General features: G+C 34.2%; 1 protein-coding gene across 1 annotated transcript; it reads right to left on the reverse strand.

Moving 5' to 3' along the window:
- Positions 1 to 49: 49 nt before the first annotated feature.
- Positions 50 to 11,140, reverse strand: LOC128240279 (uncharacterized). Its single transcript, XM_052956842.1, has 5 exons — positions 11,032 to 11,140; positions 8,509 to 9,380; positions 4,899 to 5,031; positions 2,662 to 2,823; positions 50 to 2,386 (listed from the first exon to the last, which is right to left on the reverse strand). The coding sequence occupies exons 2-5, from the start codon at positions 9,368 to 9,370 to the stop codon at positions 2,338 to 2,340; spliced, it is 1,206 nt and encodes a 401-aa protein (XP_052812802.1). The 5' UTR covers positions 9,371 to 9,380; positions 11,032 to 11,140; the 3' UTR covers positions 50 to 2,337.
- Between the last annotated feature and the right edge of the window lie 8,267 nt (positions 11,141 to 19,407).

The following is a 19,407-nucleotide window of genomic DNA, read 5'->3' on the forward strand; positions in this document are numbered from 1 at the left end:
GTGTGCTGGATTCAAAAGCGTTGGAAAAGAGAATTTCCGTCACCGGTATTATCATAAACTATAGTTTTTCTCTTCATTACTTAAATACAAAATGTATTTATTTAAAGCATTGTTAACTATTCATTAAATGCTTGTTTAATTTATCGTCAAGAAATTAGAAATACAATGATTACCAAGTTTATTTATGAAAAAATTATCTATTGCAATATTTAAACAAGCCAAGCAATCAAAGACAAATAATAAATAAATATACGAAGGAACATTTTGAAGCCAATTGTTAGCAAATATACAACCCAAACATACAAGAATATACAACCCAAACATACAAGAAAATACAACCCAAACATACAAGAATATACAACCCAAACATACAAGAATATACAACCCAAACATACAAGAATATACAATCCAAACATACAAGAAAATACAACCCAAACATACAAGAATATACAACCCAAACATACAAGAATATACAACCCAAACATACAAGAATATACAACCCAAACATACAAGAATATACAACCCAAACATTCAACATATGTCAAATATTGACCGATCACAAGTGACCAATCAATTAAACAACCAGTAATACATCTTAGACAATAATACAATGGAAACTACAGGTACAAGCCCAGTAGCTAAACATTAAATAATGCCCTGTTAAGAGACACATTGTCGCAAAAGCAAACATCACGTTCAAACTACTCACACAAAAAAATATATTAATAGATATATGTTGGGCTTACCGGCTTCGAATGATCAGCGAAACTGTAACTCGCTTGGGGTTTAACAGGGATTTAGGTGGACAAAACATCCCCTGCGTTGGTCATTTAGACTTTACGAGGCAAATATGCGAGTTCATATATTACGTTTTAAAGCTTGAAGAGTGCACATTAGTTCAAGTTTATTGTAAAGAGAGTGCTTGTCGTAAAAGAGAGACCAGTGTTTAATTGTTTATTGTATACTACAGATAGGCGAGTGTTTATTGTAGAATAAAGAGACACGAGTGTGTATTGTAATAAGAACGAGAAACGAGTGTTTTATTGTATAATAAAAATAAGGGAGACATGTTTTTATTGTTTAATTAACAGAAACAAGTGTTTATTGTACAAGTAAGAGAGACGAGTGTCTATTGTAAAATGAAGAGAGACGAGTGTTTATTGTAAAACAAAGAGAATCGCTCTAATTGTTGTTTAATAGAGATGAGTGTTTATTATAAAATAAAATGAGACGAGTATAAATTGTTAAATAAAGAGTGACGAGTGTTAACTGTAAAATAAAGAGAGACGAGTGTTTACTGTATAATTAAGGGAGATGAGTGTTAACTGTATAATTAAGGGAGACGAGTGCTAACTATATAATTAAGGGAGACGAGTGTGAACTGTATAATTAAGTGAGACGAGTGTGAACTGTATAATTAAGTGAGACGAGTGTGAACTGTATAATTAAGGGAGACGAGTGTGAACTGTATAATTAAGGGAGACGAGTGTGAACTGTATAATTAAGGGAGACGAGTGTTACCAGTAACTATATAATTAAGGGAGACGAGTGTTAACTGTATACTTTAGGGAGACGAGTGTTAACTATATAATTAAGGAAGACGAGTGTAAACTGTATAATAAAGGGAGACGAGTGTTAACTATATAATTAGGGAGACGAGTGTAAACTGTATAATTTAGGGAGACGAGTGTAAACTGTATAATTAAGGGAGACGAGTGTAAACTGTATAATTAAGGGAGACGAGTGTTAACTATATAATTAGGGAGACGAGTGTAAACTGTATAATTTAGGGAGACGAGTGTAAACTGTATAATTTAGGGAGACGAGTGTAAACTGTATAATTAAGGGAGACGAGTGTTAACTGTATAATTAAGTGAGACGAGTGTTTATTGAATTAAAAAGAGGGACGAGTATTTATTGTAAAATCAAGAGAGACGAGTGTTATTTTATACTTAAGAGAGACAAGTGCCTATTAGTTTACCACAATGTACATTTGAATTCATTATATTCACTCATAAAATACATGTATTTACCTTCATACATTATATATACATTATAATTATGTACATCTATTTACTATACAAATGCCTATGCGTTTTGTCACACACAATTGCACTAAGCGTGTATGGAATAGATATATAAATGTTTAACATCACCATTTTGATAAAAATAAGTACATTGTATTCATATGTATATTCATGATATTAAACATGTAAATAAAGTTACGAGCTGACTAAATTACCACTTAGTAGTACCAACACAATGTCACAGAGGGGTTCGTACTTCTTTATGCAGCATGACATCTGCTCTTCACAAAGTTGAACACTTCACGTTGCCTTACAGGTTATTCAAATCGTATTTATTTCGAAATGACCTCTCAGCTGTTCTGAAAACAGAAAATCACACACATATTATTACACTTTGAATTCAAATCTGATTATAGAAATGTGGCAACAAATTTAAATTTCTTGACAGATTTGCTGGCTTCTTAAAGTAATATGTGATTCCTTAATTGTATTGATGATGATGATGATGATGATGATGATGATGATGATGATGAAAATGGTGGTGTTGGTGGTGATGATGATGATAATGATAATGCTGCTGCTGATGATGATGATGAAAAGTCTTTTTAAAATAACAAAACTTTGTTTATATTACCTTTGTCGTTGTAATTTGCAGCATGTATAAATGACCATTAGTAACAAGATGCATGCTATTGGTATAAGAACTCCAAGAATGATCGACCGCTGCCTCTTAGGACTAATCTGCTTTTCCGCACAGTCAGCGCCTGTGTAAATGTGGTCACTGTATTCCTTGCACCTGAAAGTAGATTGGACAGTTATTCATATCTATTTATGAAAACAAATGACACTGAACCAGGGAATGATAATGCATGTTAAAGTCAATGAAAAAGAATGTTTGCATTTACGCTCGAGTACATTTCTATACGTATGTAAAGTCTGGATTGCGTACAAATTGCATGTAAAAATGTTTGGAATGCAATAGAAGGAAAAAAATAGAACGAAATAATAGAAGTGACAGGCAGTGGTCGAAATGAGCACAACCCTGCAAGCCCCGCACTTGTAAAGTGTTTTTCCCGTTTGCTCAATTTATCGATTTCTTACAGAGATGTTTTGATGCCAAGAACTAGGGAAATTCCGGCTATTCACCCGAAAGTCTAATCTCTATGACTTGATAGGAAGAAAGTTCACATCAGATGTAAGTGAAGACGAGGAATATGTTGGTAATACAATAGAAGCTATAGGGACAAGACTAGTAGACAATATATTAACGAATACATTGTCAACTGTCACAAGATTAAGGCAAAACAGACGCACTAGAGACACACAACGTACAAACTACACAGGCAGACTATAGATGCATTCTGAAGGCACATAATTGTATAAAAGGAAGACATAGAGCATAGAGGGTATTTGTTTGTTTCATTGTAAGATCGTACACAATTTCACTGAGTAATCATCAAAAGCTATATTTCAGGTGTGTCGTTGCCACGAGTGAAATATATTCTTTTGTGTTCATAGTGTTAATATGATAGTGTAAAGTTTATTGCGATCTAAAACTGAAACAAAAATATTTTCGTTGATATGTCTAAAAAGGATATCAATGACGGGTAATTTTAGTTTTCAAAGAAACATACCAAATTCTATGCAAACGTTACTTAATGGTGTCGTTGAATTTGTGGCCCTGTCCTATGCACGTTGACGTGACGTTTGATTTGGAAGTTTGAAACAGACGATAGTCACACGACTAACATCGGCACAGAAAGAAAGAAAATGGAGAGAAAACGGAAAATAAATGAGTGTGTTCAAAAATGTAAATTTTAATTAAAAAACACATACAATTTTTCGGAACCACAATCTACATTACCGCATTGTTGGTTTGATTGACACTCCTTTTGAATATCTATGATAATAATTATAACATGTTTTACAAGGATACAATCCGAAAATTTAGCATACTGTGTAAACCAGGTGCTGAATTGCGTCATAAATGCTACGTCGGAGGGCAACAATTTGCTTTGAATGAATACTTTAAACAAAGATGACTTCACTATTTCTTCGCCATTTTAAATGAAATATACGAGCGTAGTGTACGCCGCTTACAGAGCCCCGCCTCCGATCTTTTACCAGAGTTTAGTTTCTTAACGCACTTCGACAAACCTTTTCTCAAAACGGCCGTCTGATGGAGCACGGTCAACATTTTAGTTTGGAAACAGGCTTGTCGGAGTGTTTGATGAAACTAATAATTTTCATATTGTCAAACTCCGGTAGTAAAACGAAGGCGGGGATCTTTAAGCGGAATAGACTGTCCTTTGTTTCATTTAAAATGTGTAGTAAAAGAAAAGTAAACTTTGATTGAAGTCTTTATTTAAAGCAAAATGTTGCCTTCCGATGTAGCATTTATGACGTAATTAATCACGTGGTATACACACATGTACTGTTTAGGACATTGGCAGAGAGAGGAACTGATAAGTAAACAATAAATACTAGATATAGGTCTTGTCTCTCACGAGAAAAAATGAAAAGAAAGAACATTTATTAATTATTTAATAAATTAATTAATAATTTCTGGTTGTTTTGAAGTATGATTTCTATTTTTATTCACTAGTATTCTAGTGCAAAAATGATTGTGTGATTACTAAATAAGTATCATGGACCTATAAACCATAAAAGGGAGTGTTGGTACGTGTTACCATGCATAAAACAACTTGCGGATACATCTTGGTTTGTTTACAGGACTGACGTCACATTTGCCTCTTAAAATGATAACATTCATAAGGAAACTATTTGACAAAGATAAAATAATCGGCAAACAGCCTAATAAAGAAAGGCGACAACAGTCATTAGATAACATTTCAGATAAGACTCACTTACTTGCAATGTGCTTCCGTTTTGTCATCAGCCTTAATGACAACCTCACACTCCCCTTCGTTCAGGCATGTTTTGTCCTCGCACAAATGAATGCATGTCGTGTTATCTTGAAGTCGATACCCTTTTGAACAGCCTCCTGAATAACAAATGTCGATTTAATGTAATGCATCCATTTATCAATTTAAATGTTTTGAGTAGAAATGCATATGTGAACATGCAAATATCGAGTTGAAAATATTGGGCGTATTCCTGTATATCTGTTTACATTCAAGACATCGATTTAACCCTCATGGATGCGTGCCCGTCATTCTCTGGACAATTCAAACATCGCGTTCACCTTTTGAACGCGAACCTGTAAACATGTAGATATAACCAGCTTTTTATTAGGCAAGTTTTTGAAAAACCTTCCATTCATGGTTACTGGAATCGCCGTCTTCGAGAAAAGCTAGAATGGAAGTCATGGTATTATATAAATCATAAATGTATTGTTTAGAATAAAGTTCAAAATTAAACTGATACATAATATTATGGCAACTAACCCGAATTTATTCACGTGGAAATTGAGAGACTGTCCTTTACATATATGTTGCCATGAAGTAGAAGATTATAAACATTTTTATACAGTGTTCTACTTTATCCACTTTTTGGAACACCATAAATGTCGTGTTTAAAAATTGTGGTTTAAACAAATTTCTCAACATCATAAAATACATCTTGGTAGGATATAAGATATACCAAAAAAAATATAATTGCGTCAATATTGTATTGAGGCAAATTTGCTACTGTATTTATAAAACATCCTCATCAGTGATAGGAGAGCAAAACACGTTGTTATTTTGGATGATTTGCTTAGTTTACAGACGTTCTTAAAAAAAGAAATGTGAATGTTTGTATTCTGAATGAGTTTATTTACACCATTAAACACATTATTTAACAATATATTAAAGATATGTATATTCATATCAATTATATGGATCATTATATATGTATATATGTACGATTGTGTATTTTTTTAAAGAAATAAACGGACTGTGAATAATTGCAGTTCCAAAGAGAAAAAAAAACATGTAGGTATTTATGACTCTTATTTGCATATTCTTGTACACCAGTGGACATTTAAGACATCCCTTTAACCTTTTTGGACGCGTATCAGATATGCATTTTACTCCTTTTGGCAAACGTACACATGTTGATATTTAAGACATCGATTTAACCATTCAGTAAGTAGACATTTAGACATATATTTGACCATCTCAGGCATATACTTGTAGATATTAAGAATTGCTAGTTATCCATTTGAAAATTTCATGAATGGTTCCACATGTTTATTTCAATTACAATATTTTAAATACGTGTATCAATTGGAACAGATAAGTAGTTTGGATTAAGATGTGTGCATACTATAACATTTGAAATATGTACTTTTAGACTATCTGCGCATGCGCGCAGGTAGTCTTAAGACCGCAAACTCCAAAGAACTACTTCTATTCATGTCGTTTTAACCCATTTTTTTTTGCCTCAATGCGCTCTATGTTTAGTAGCAGAATGACGTCGAAACCATAAAAATAGTTTTCCGAGTATGAGTTCTTGCTTGGTCGGCTATTTCCGCGCTGTATTTCTGTATTCCGGCGTTTTATTTTTAGCGGAATATAACTATTTATAGATCGTTATATTTATCAGATTAGTGTGGGTCAAAGTAATAGATGCTCTGGTAGGAAAGTAACATATACTGATATTCACTCTGAGTTCAGCCCAAGATGTTTGAGAAATTATTACCGACCGCAAGTGTACCATCGCCTGCAGGGTTTGTTATTATAACCTTGTGTGACCATGAAGCACGCTTAATTGTAAGGGTGTATTTCTAATATAACTTTTATGAGATAAGAAACAAAAATGATTGTCTGAAATTCAAAATAGTTGTATCCCAGGTTTCGCGATGCTAATGCTTCAAGTACTATGATTTGCCTGCTATACAATAACACAATACTATTCATTCTATGATTTTTAGGCGTATACTTTTCTAATAAGATGTTTACATTTTTTGCGTAAAAGCTTCGTTTCGGTGTATTTTTGGCATAGTTTTGGACATTAGCCATTCAATTTATTCTAACACACGTTCCCTGATACGACAGTGAGTTATGCATACTTTTGATGAAGCAAAGTAGTTCGGATTTAACCTGTAAAACACCCAAAGAGTGCGAAGCATTCATTACAGCACTAGTATTATTTCTACACAGATACTTACATACAATATAAATAACATTTATTTATCAATAATACTTGAAAAGGCACAATCATATTCCCATTCTTAGAACAGACAATTTCCGTTTATCTAGAAATAGTTTCAACTACATTAACTGACTGATTTTCTAAAAATAGTTTCTACATACATTTACTGACCACATGTTGCCCTCACCGCGGAAAAACGACTGTCTGATAAGCTCTGCATTTTCAATCGGATAGGAATTATTGCTAAAATTATTCGTAAAAATAAAATCATTTCCTTAAACAATTAAAACGTGTATGTTCATAAAACATGCATAACGTATGATATATAATCAAAGCACTGAAAATCTTTAGAAGCGATTGAAAGGGGCATGCATTGTCAGGGGTGTAGCCAGCGTTACGCACTTACGCATGTGCGTAACATTAATTTGAAAAATGAAAGGTCGAGGGCTAAGCGAAAAATTGATATCAGAATAAAAGGAAGAGCAGCAAAAGTAAACGTTGCTTCCCTGTGATAGATAGCTTTCTGAGCCGAAATCAATCACTTGGTAACTACAAAGTCGGCGGCCTCGAACCTATTAATCCCTCCAAATACACCTCAGAGCTCAACATGTTCGTTCCATTTGCTATTTTTTTCCACTGGGTAGAACCCCCGAACCCCCAACCGGCTACAGGGATATTCCCCATCCCACACCCTCCCCCTTTGGTGCGTAAAATTCGGTAAAGTCTGGCTACGCCTCTGATTGTATCTTTAAATACATGGGGATACGTCGACTTAAGTGATAAGCTGTGCATCTTGAATTATTGCTGAAGTTGTTTGTAAAAAAATGATATTCCTTAAACAAAACGTGTATGTTCATTAAAGGAAATGATATATGATGTATTGTATTTTCCTATCGTATGATTTCTAATAAAAGCAACGAAAAATCTTTAGTATGCATTGTCACATTAAATACATGGGGAGGGGTTTACGACGATTGAAGTGACATTTACATAAACGAAATGACACAAGACGCCATAAAATAGGTATAGATATTGTTGTTTCCTCGCCCAGTGTGGGCAAAAGCGCTCTTGGCCCTCGGCACATTTTTCACTTTTATCAATGTGCCCTTCACCCATTCCCATAGTTCAAATAAAATTTGCGACTCTCACATATTTGCCCGCAGAGAGTCTTTCAGCGCCTCGCGCTTTGATTCTGTCTAAGTATGAGGGCTCTCACTGTCAGAATGTAACTCAACTGCAGAAAATATATTTGTTTTTGTTATAGAGGCATTTTGATAAATTACATGTTTTGTACGTTTTCTAAACTACATTTGAAGCTACAAGTCCATCACACATTATTAAATATTCAGCGAGGAATAGTAACTATATATTTTAAACGTCTTACCTACATCTGGCTTCTGTGTCGGATATCTCGTTACTAAAGATGTTGATTGTTTTGTTGTTTCCATCGTAGTAGAAATCGCAGCTGTAACTGTTGTTATATTTGAAGCAACCGTTTTACTAGTAGGTGAATTTGAATCTGCAGTGCTAGTGGATGTTGTTTTTGTTGTTGTGATTGAAAACAATGTTGTGGCCATGGGTCCTTGAGTTGTTGTAGATGGCGTGGGTTGTACGTTTGTTGATGTTATTTGTGCTAATGGTGTGGAGGATGTTGTTGCTGAACCACTAGATGTCTGAACATTAGGAGAACTAGCGGAGGACGCACCAGCAGTATTCGTAGTATTAGCAGATGAATTATAATTACCAGCAGAGGATATATTAGATTTTGCAATTGTTGATAGACCAGCATTAGTAGGATCAGAAGTAGAATTAGTAGTAGCAATACTAGTATCATTAGTAGTTGTTATCGGAGGTGTAGTAGTAGTAGTAGGAGTAGTAGTAGTAGTAGTAGTAGTAGGATTACTAGTATCATCAGTAGTTGTTGTCGGAGTTGTAGTAGTAGGAGTAGAAGTAGTAGTTGGTGTTGTACTTGCAATATTAGTAGTTGTAGTAGTAGTAGTAGTAGGAGGAGTAGTAGGAGTAGGAGTAGTAGAATTCGGACTTGTAGCAGGTGGAGTCGTCGAATTGTTCGAAGTGGGAACAGGGGTATTCGAAGCATTTGCATTTTTTGTACAATTATTAATTTCCGATGGATCTAAATCTGTACAGTTTTGGGATCCTGATTGTGTTGCATCTGCTTGTGCTACTGATGAATGAACCGTGAGAGCAAAGCACATAACGGCCGCGAAAAAATACAATCCCCTCATGTTTTGAGCACTGTAACATAGAAATAAAAAAAACACGATAAGTGTACTTATCATCAAGGTACAAAAGAGTAAGTAGAGTAAAACGCTAAATATAAACTTGTCGAACCGTAATTTTCACCCATACGAATTAGTACGAATTCCTCACACGTATGTGTCAAATTCGTTCTAATATGTCACAAGTAAGTGTTGTGAAATGACCGTACCCCCCTTTTCACCACCTCTTAATAAAGAACGAAATTTTCACATTTCGTTTATCGCTCGTCTATTTAATTAAGCTAGTTTCCTTTAAGATGCACTCTTACTCCCAAATAAGATTTACCACATTTAATAAAATTGTTTTAATATTTCAAACAGGATAATAAATGTTATAAAACAATGGTTATTATGAAGTATACAGGTTTTTTTTTTTTGGCAAGAAATGAGCATAAACATGGTATTTCTTCCTTATGAGACTATAGTAGACCACAGTAAATCTTTAAGCATTCACCAATCACAGGTCACAATCTTGTTATCAGTTATTAAAATTTTCCATAAATGCATTATTTAGTGAGTAGTTAAAGAGTTTACAGTCAAAATTGATGTTTGTTATACATGTGTATGTATTTATTTCAATCTCTTCTTCAAAGGAGAAAATAAAGAATTATCTATATATATCTATCTAATTTTTAAGGTGCACCTCGATATTTAGAAGTGTAATTAAAAAATAGAGTTGCACCTCATTTTTTAAACAACAAAATAGCGGTGTATTTCTATTTTAAGAGATGCGCCTAGTATATCATTTAGATGTACATTAAACATGTTTTTCAATACCGTAACAAGAAATGCACCTGCATTTATATATGTTCAACGCTGATACCATTTCAACTTCACGAAATCATGAAATGAATCGTATTGAAAAATGAAGTTAAAATCATAAATTCGTGGAGTAAAATTCGTAAAACCGTGGTTTCTTGAAGTTGAAATCGTGAATTTAAATTACGTCTTTAATCATATCATTGACCAACGCTGAACAACTTGAATAACTTGAAATTCTTTGTATTGAAAGCCATATAAAATACTATGACTTAGCTTGGTTTTAGTATTTCTATGTTATATTACAATGTGTATAATACATACCGCCGCGTATTTTATTCGATTTTAAAAAGGGATCATAAAGTTAATTAATATTGTTATTTACAAAACAGATGCATGTCATCTTTTATATGATATTGTTATAGAGCAATTTAATACATAGAAGAAATATACCCCTAACCATATCCCCCAAAGTAGAGGTGCGCCTCTATTTCAGTATAGGTGCCGTCCTAATACTCAGGTGCATCTTTATATATGAGGTAATCAAAAACCTATTCAATGTACACCTCTAGATATAGAGGTACACCTCTATTTTGTAAAATTGAGGTGCACCTCTGTCTTTAGAACTGCACTTCTAAATATAAAGGTGCACATCTAAATCAGATAGAGGGGTACCTTTTAATTTAGGATTCGCGTGCGAACTGATATTAACTAAATACGGCGGCTGGTAGCTGAAAGTATTAACGAGCGATGTCACAACATCTACTTGTGCCATATTCGAACGAATTTGTCACACGTGTAAGGAATTCGTACGAATATGTATGTGTGAAAATTACGGTTCAACACAGCCTGATATAAAAATAAATTACCTTTAATGTTGTTATTCCTTTTTCTATTATAAAACTGTATTATTGTACAAATCTACACTTTTGTTAAATTCTGACTATTATTTAAACATAAAATGAAAGTCGCATAAATATTTCACCATAAAATAGGAAACATGATTATAAATCAAGAGCTCTATTATTCTCTTATCTTGTGATGTATTCATAGTTTCTACTGATAAAGTTTCGGTCTAACTTTGGAAATTGTTTACAACGACACACCCATCCATTTTCATTGAAAAAATGTCATTGTGATAAGGGGATTGCTCATTTTGATTCGGGCTTAAAGGCAATTTTAAGTAGTGTCCACTTGAAGTGGTCTATTGTCGATACGGAAAAGTATCCTTGATTTAGGAGTCACATTTATCTTAATAAGGATGTTATTATTAATTAATGTTAACAGAGGCGGGTCCAAGATTTGACGCTAGTGTTTGAAATTATATTTTGTCGAATTGGATGGAAGTATGTTTGCTTTTTGTCGTTAAGTTATTTACCTAATTTTGCATTTACGGCTTTATCTACGACAACATCTACATGACCTAGAACACTACTACTACTACTACTACTACTACTACTACTACTACTACTACTACTACTACTACTACTACTACTACTACTACTACTACTACTACTCCTACTACTACTACTACTACTACTCCTACTCCTACTCCTACTCCTACTCCTACTACTACTAACAACAACAACAACAACAACAACAACAAACTACAGGACAACGAAGTCATCACCAGTGACAATGAATCGAACATCTAGGACGACTTGGAGTAAAACACTCATAACTGCCTAATTGTCTAGTTCATCACCTGCGCAGTCTACTGCAGAATATGTCTCTCTCGCGACAACATCTTCTCATAAATCTGCGACACATACGATAGGTTCGCCAAAAACAACGACACAACATTAGTTATGGTACCAGTACCAGCATTGGACCATTCCTCAACCAGCTATTTGGTAAACTTCTATACCAGCATCTTGATAGAGGCAGTATCAAATACTGATGGAACGGCTACACCCGTTATGAGAACACCTAACAAACACATAGCCACTCCAGAAATGTTAATAAAACACGAACTGTTCCAAAAGGGCTTAATGGATGCCTTACCTGTCTCTTTGTTAACAAGGACTGGCCCCAAAGAGTTAAATTAATGCCTAACATGTTTATAGGCGCTGTTCTAAAAGGGTTAAAATAATGCATTACATGTCTTTTTGTTAACAGTTAATCGTGTCAAAAAGAGTTAAACTGATGCATTTAATGTCTACAGATTTACAGTACTGTTCTTAGAGGACTAAATATATGCCTAACATGTTTCTATATGTATACAGTAACGTGCACAAAGAAGTGAAATAGATGCCTTACATTTCCATGTATTTACAGGAACTTGTCGAAAAAGATAAAAGGATTGCCTGCCAAGTGTAGCCCAGTCTAAGAGAGGCAACCTGTATCCAGAGATACCAGTCATTAATTCTTTATTTTTCTCCCCTGCACATTGTTAAAGCGGCTGCAAAATCTGCTTTTGATGGTTTTAGGCTCAGATCCCACCAGGACCTATTTTGTTCTGTGTTTTGTGTAAGTTTATTCATTCATTCATTCATTCATTCATTCATTCATTCATTCATTCATTCATTCATTCATTCATTCATTCATTTATGCATTCATTCATTCGTTCGTTCGTTCGTTCGTTCGTTCGTTCGCTCGTTCGTTCGTTCAGTCGTTCGTTCGTTCGTTGTTCAATCAAGCATTCATTCATTCATTCATGCATTCATTCATTCATATCTAATGTAAAAGTGGGCAAGGACACTTAGAAGTGTTTATGTCTGTATGTTATCGTAACAATAAAGCAAACTGCTGTTGTGTTCTACTTGGATACAATGCTAAAATTTGACCATATCTGGATTTTATGAAGATTGGGGGATTTTAAAGGAGCACTATATAGATCCATGCAAAAATGCATTATTGTGTCAGGTTTATGATTTAGGAACAGATAAAACAAATATTAGCGATGTTTTGGCGCTTGTTAAATTTGTAATGGCCACGTAGCTATTAATTAAAAAACATTCATTAAGGGTAATATTTTTTATCTGTACCTTAATCATATGTCAATCATCTCTTTTTTCTGTACAGCTCCTAAAAGAGCTGGGCCACTGTTTCGCATCCATGTCTATACTCGTAAAAGAACCAGGGTAGTTCTAACCAAAAATGCATTAGAAGGTTGTGGACTGCGCCCCACAACCCATCCTCGGCACCCCAGCGTATCATAAAATATATGATATATAGGTTATGATACGCTGGGGTGCCGAGGATGCCCACAACCTAACAAGACTGATTAATGCTCTCACACTGCCCCTCTGACGCACGGGCTGTTACCTTTAACACATCGGATGCGTACCGTCATTATGTTTGACGAGTACATTGATGCTATAAATAAACTTAAATTAGCATGATATATAGCGTACAAATTTGAACAGTGAAAGAGAAAAATTAGCGATAAGGACTGGTACCCTGGTCAATACTTACAATGCTAAAAAGATACTCGGCAAATTTGAACAGTGAAAGATTATTATTTTAATATGGGAGGTAAAAAGTGATAATACACGGTCAAAATGCACCATTTCTGACTACATATGTTAACATTTTCTTCAGGGAGTAACTCTTAACCCCAATGCAAACCGTTTATGCCATATTTCGGAACTGAGGGAGGGGCGCGGGTCAAAAGGTCAATCCCCTAAGTCACGCCCCCTCTAAAGACTATTCCTGGATCCGCCCCTGGGAAAGGTTATATACATAAAACATAAGCCCAAAAGGCCTTTTTAACCGACCATAATTGAAAACTACATAGATCAGTGTGTGTATACCACGTGATAAATTGCGTCATAAATGCTACGTCGGAAGGCAATATTTTGATTTGAAAAAATACTTTAAACAAAGATGACTTCACTTTTTCTTCACCATTTTAAATGAAACATAGCGCAGTCTACGCTGCTTACGGAGCCCCACCTTCGGTCTTTTATCAGAATTTGATCGAGAGTTTAGTTTCTTAAGACACCTCGACAAACCTTTTCACAATACGGCCGTCTGACGGAGCACTGTCAAAACATTATTTTGGAAACAGGTTTGTCGAAGTGTTTGATGAAACTAATGACCTCATCAAATTTTGGTAATAAAACAAATGCGGGGCTCTTTAAGCGGCATAGACTGCCCTTTGTTTCATTTAAAATGGTGTTGTAAATGAAAAGTTATCTTTGATTTAAGTCTTCATTTTTGCCTTCCGACGTAGCATGAATGCCGTCATTTATCACGTGGTATACACACACTGTAGATGATAGATATCATAACATTAATATGAGTATTAAATACAAGTTGTAACATGACGTAAATTCGTTTTATCATTAGAACTTGAATGTGACATCAAACCGGTTTAACACAAACATAATATTACTATAAATATAGTAATCAACACTACTGGATCTTTTCGCAATTCCGTTCCGAATGTGTCAGACGATTTATTTGTGTTAATATTATTTACAAAATCAGCGAGCTTTGAAAGACGAGGACTTGCACTTTTTGCAAAATTGATTTAACAATCATGGGTAAGTCATATATTTTTGTGTTGCTTGTTTAATCAGTTCTACAAAATGATCGTCAACGAGTCTTTTCACGATTTTATGAGTATGACACTGTCGAGTTACTTCCCCTGTTGGTTCATGCTATTGACAGACCACGGAGGTTTACAGGTCCATGGAGAGACTCGAGACAGTATATATAAGAAATTTTATGTCAATAAATAAAAAAAAGTATCCCAGAACGCTCAAAAAAGTATCCCAGAACGCTCATTTTTGCACAGGCATCTGAATCATTGTTTGTCACTAAAATGTTGTTTAAAACCATTTTGGGTACATAAACAACACATCTGAAGATATTTAGTGTCTTTGATATACAAAAAAGAAGTTTTTGGTAAGTTTGAGTTACATACCTTGTTTCTTTTTTCCTAGCATCGACTCACAGTTATAACAAGTAATAAAATATAAGTTGTGCTTGGAGAGAATGTTTCTGGGGTTCCCTCGTAGATAAATGTCCCACTAATTTGTTTTCTCCATATGTTATAGGTCTGTATTATTTTGGCTGACACTTTGTTTTTCAAAATATTGAAACATTAGAAATGTTAAATTAACCATGTGTTTAATGTTATTATGTTCTTATAAATCCATGGCAGAGTTTCCACAGTTTGTCTATTTCACACAACCAAAAAAACGGATTATATGAAAATAACAAATATGAATATTTACACAACAACTGCAGTAAAAGCACTGTTTTTATGAGTTAACTTGTTATACTTCACGAATCCAGCCGCTCAGATTTCCTGATTTGTCTTCCCATGACCTAGTACGAGTGACATCATAATTTTTTATCATTATTATCATCAACTCGTTGCTTTGCTGTTGTTGCTGTTGCACTACTGGGAACGTCAATGGTTTTGATGTCATTGAACTTTGTGTGATAATTGCTGGTGTTTGCGATGATGTACCATTATGTGATGGTATTTGATCAGGTAATTATTGGGTAGGAATTTTCCAACTGGATGACTGTGTACCATGTGATTGTGCACTGATGTCTATTATCGGAAATGGCTTTTCACTAGACTTAAGCAAGTGCCTTCGATTTCTTCGAAAAGAACCCCCATCGGCAGTCTCAACAATGTACGACCTATCATCAACTATTTTCCTTACAATAGCTGGTACCCATTTCTTTCCTTGTCTAAGGCGTATAACTTCTCCTTTATAAGTATAAAATAAGCAATACATGCAATAGTTTATGATTTAAGGGTTGTAATGCAATTGAACTTATGGTCTATTTTAGTGTTTGAGTAGTGAATATATAATACAACATCATGCAAATTAAACACACCTTAACATCCACAATAAACGTATTAAACTGATCACAGGTAAATGCGTTTACACTTGTAAACCATTATATTTTTAGTGCATATCGTTTAAAAACATTAATATACTAGAGTCCTTTCTCTGCTGTGTACATACCATTTACTTTAACATTACGGTTCACTTCCCACTTTTCTTTGCTGTATATGTAGTCAGGCCTACAAACATTTGGTTCGGGTTACCCGACCCTACATACGAAACTTTTTAATATGTAAGTGTATTTTAATATGTAGTTTAATACCTTGAGCGCTTTATACAGAATCTTTCTTTAATACCATTCTCCAATGATGAATTTAATAAAGTTTTTTATATAAAGTCTGATGAAAATAAATAAAATGTCTACCTACCCTTCCTATTATTGAAAAGGATGTAACCCTTACCAAACCATTTTTTTGGCTTCAGCAGTTAACTTTTATCTTAAATGTGTGATAAGATACAAAGGTTTCAGTCATCATTTCACAGATCGGGGCCTAAAGTTTATATTTTAATTAACAGTTTTAATGTTATTTGTAATATAGTATTATACACATGCAGTTTAAATTAAAGTTTTTGTAATCAGTATAAATTCTTTTTGTGCATAGCAATATAAAAACAAATTCGTTTATTTTAGAATTTTCTGAAAACAAGAAAAACAAGAATATTGCATGCTTTCTGTTTACTCACTAGATATCTAAACTGAATGATTCAATAAACCAGTGGATCACATTTCAATGTAGGCTGGTATACGGAGTGAAATATCCTTACAAATAGTCAAAGAGAAATGATGAAAATGAACTTATAGATATATAAATGCATGTTGTTGTTTTTTTATTTTAAACACCCATCATGGTGTTTTGGTTTGCCAGTTTGACGACAAAATCAACAACGTGATTTAAATAGTTTACTATGGGGTCAGCTAGTGTACGAAATCTCAACTTCAACGTTATTCAAACATTTACCAATAAGAGCAAAATTGTAAATGACAAGACTCATATCAGAAAATTCAGTTAAACTAAAAACTCTAAATTCCGACAATACCAGGTTTTAAGCGTGTGCAATCAAGAAATTTGGCATACTTAAATTTCGGATAACTAGAAACATGCAGTGATGTTCATCTTTTTTCTACCATCCCCATATACTTTCTTCATGAGCTTGCTATAAACCAAATTTTATCACTACACACTAATTTCGATGTTATGGAGTCAACTATTACCTTGCCCTTGATCCTAAGGGTCTCCTGCCCATCAGCTTACCAACAACCGACTGTGAATAATCCTAATTTAACAGCTAGGATTCTTTTTCAAAAACGAAGTAACAGTGAGAGTTAGATCCCAATCAGTTTACAAGTTCATTCAGCACATAAACATGTTATATAAGTATAAAAATACATGGAAGTAACAATATTCATACATGATCGGGTCACAATATCGCAAAAATGCTGATGTCAAATCTCAGTACCAATCCCAATTCATTTCCACATTATAACAACAATGTACATGATTACAATTTATTTATTTTTATACCCCCGACAAACGAAGTTTGAAGGGGGTATATTGGAGTCACCCTGTGGTCGGTCGGTCGGTCGGTCGGTCGGTTTGTTGGTCGGTCCGTTGCAATTTACCTTGTCTGGAGCATAACTTAAAAACTACTGGATGGAATTGGATTAAACTTCATACAATGATAGAGCATAATGAGAGGACTGCAGTGTACAATAACCATAACTCTTTTCTAGCTTATTACTGAGTTATTGCCCTTTGTTACTTTTGTTTGTCCGGAGTATAACTTGAAAAGTACTGGATGGAATTCATTGGAACTTCATACAATGGTAAAGCACAATGAGAGGAAGTGCAGTGTTCAAGAACCATAACTCTAACTTAGCTAATTACTGAGTTATTGCCCTTCATTTGCTTTTTTTGCTGTCAAATATTTTTTAAGACATTAACTTGCAAACTACTAGATGGAATTTATCAAAACTTAATACAATGGTGAAGCACAATGAGAGGAAGTGCAGTGCACAAGAACCATAACTCTATTTCAACCAGTTACAGAGTTACTTCACTTACTTATTTTTTTCTTGTCCGGAGCATAAATTGAAAACTATTGGATGGAATTTAATAAAACTTCATACAGTGATAGATCATAATGAGAGGAAGTGCAGTGTACAGGAACCGCAATTCTATTTCTGCCAATTACAGAGTTATTGCCCTTTGTTACTTTTTTCTTGTCCGGAGCATAATTTGAAAACTATTGGATGGAATTTAATAAAGCTTCATACAGTCATAGATCATAATGAGAGGGAGCGCAGTGTACATGAACCGCAATTCTATTTCAGCTATTTACAGAGTTACTGCTCTTTGTTACTTTTTTCTTGTCCGGAGCATAACTTGAAAACTATTGGATGAAATTTAATAAAACTTCATACAGTGATAGATCATAATGAGAGGAAGTGCAGTGTACAGGAACCGCAATTCTATTTCAGCCAATTACAGAGTTATTGCCCTTTGTTACTTTTTTCTTTTCCGGAGCATAATTTGAAAACTATTGGATGGAATTTAATAAAGCTTCATACAGTGATAGATCATAATGAGAGGGAGCGCAGTGTACAGGAACCGCAATTTTATTTCAGCTAATTACAGAGTTACTGCCCTTTGTTACTTTTTCTTGCCTGGAGCATAACTTGAAAACTATTGGATGGAATTTAATAAAGCTTCATACAGTGATAGATCATAATGAGAGGAAGTGCAGTGCACAGTAACCGCAATTCTATTTCAGCCAATTACAGAGTTATTGCCCTTTGTTACTTTTTTCTTGTCCGGAGCATAACTTGAAAACTACCGGATAGATTGTAATAAAAGTTTATACAATGGTACAGCACAATGAGAAGGAGTTCAGTGTACATGAATCATTACACTATTTTAGCAAATTACAGAGTTATTGCCTTTTTCTGTTTGTTTTTTTGTCAAACTTTTGTGCGTACAGTAACTTGAAAACTACTAGATGGAATTTCATAAAACTTCATACAATGATAAATCATAATGAGAGGCGGTGTTCGGGGGTATTAATCACCTTCAGTTCAATTTGTGCTTTAGAAATATTTTCCTTTATGATATTGAGGAATGAGGTTTATGAACATAACAAGAGAATGCGCTCTTAAAAAGTGACAAAAAGTGTCAAAAATAGAAATTAAAAAAAATGCCATAAAGATAATATTATGGGAAAAAATGAGTTGCGCTTGAGATTGAGAAATATCTTGATTATTTTCTTGATATTCCGGCTGTGAGTTGTGCTCAACACAGAATTGTGAATTTATCTACCATCCACACGACGATACTGAAAACAAGTCTAGCTGGATATAACGCATGCGCACAAGTTCTATATTGATATGAATGGATCAAGTATCTTGTTCATTTTTCATTGAAGGCTAAGTGT

The sequence above is a fragment of the Mya arenaria genome, chromosome 7, assembly GCF_026914265.1.
Source record: "Mya arenaria isolate MELC-2E11 chromosome 7, ASM2691426v1".
NCBI lineage: Eukaryota > Metazoa > Mollusca > Bivalvia > Myida > Myidae > Mya > Mya arenaria.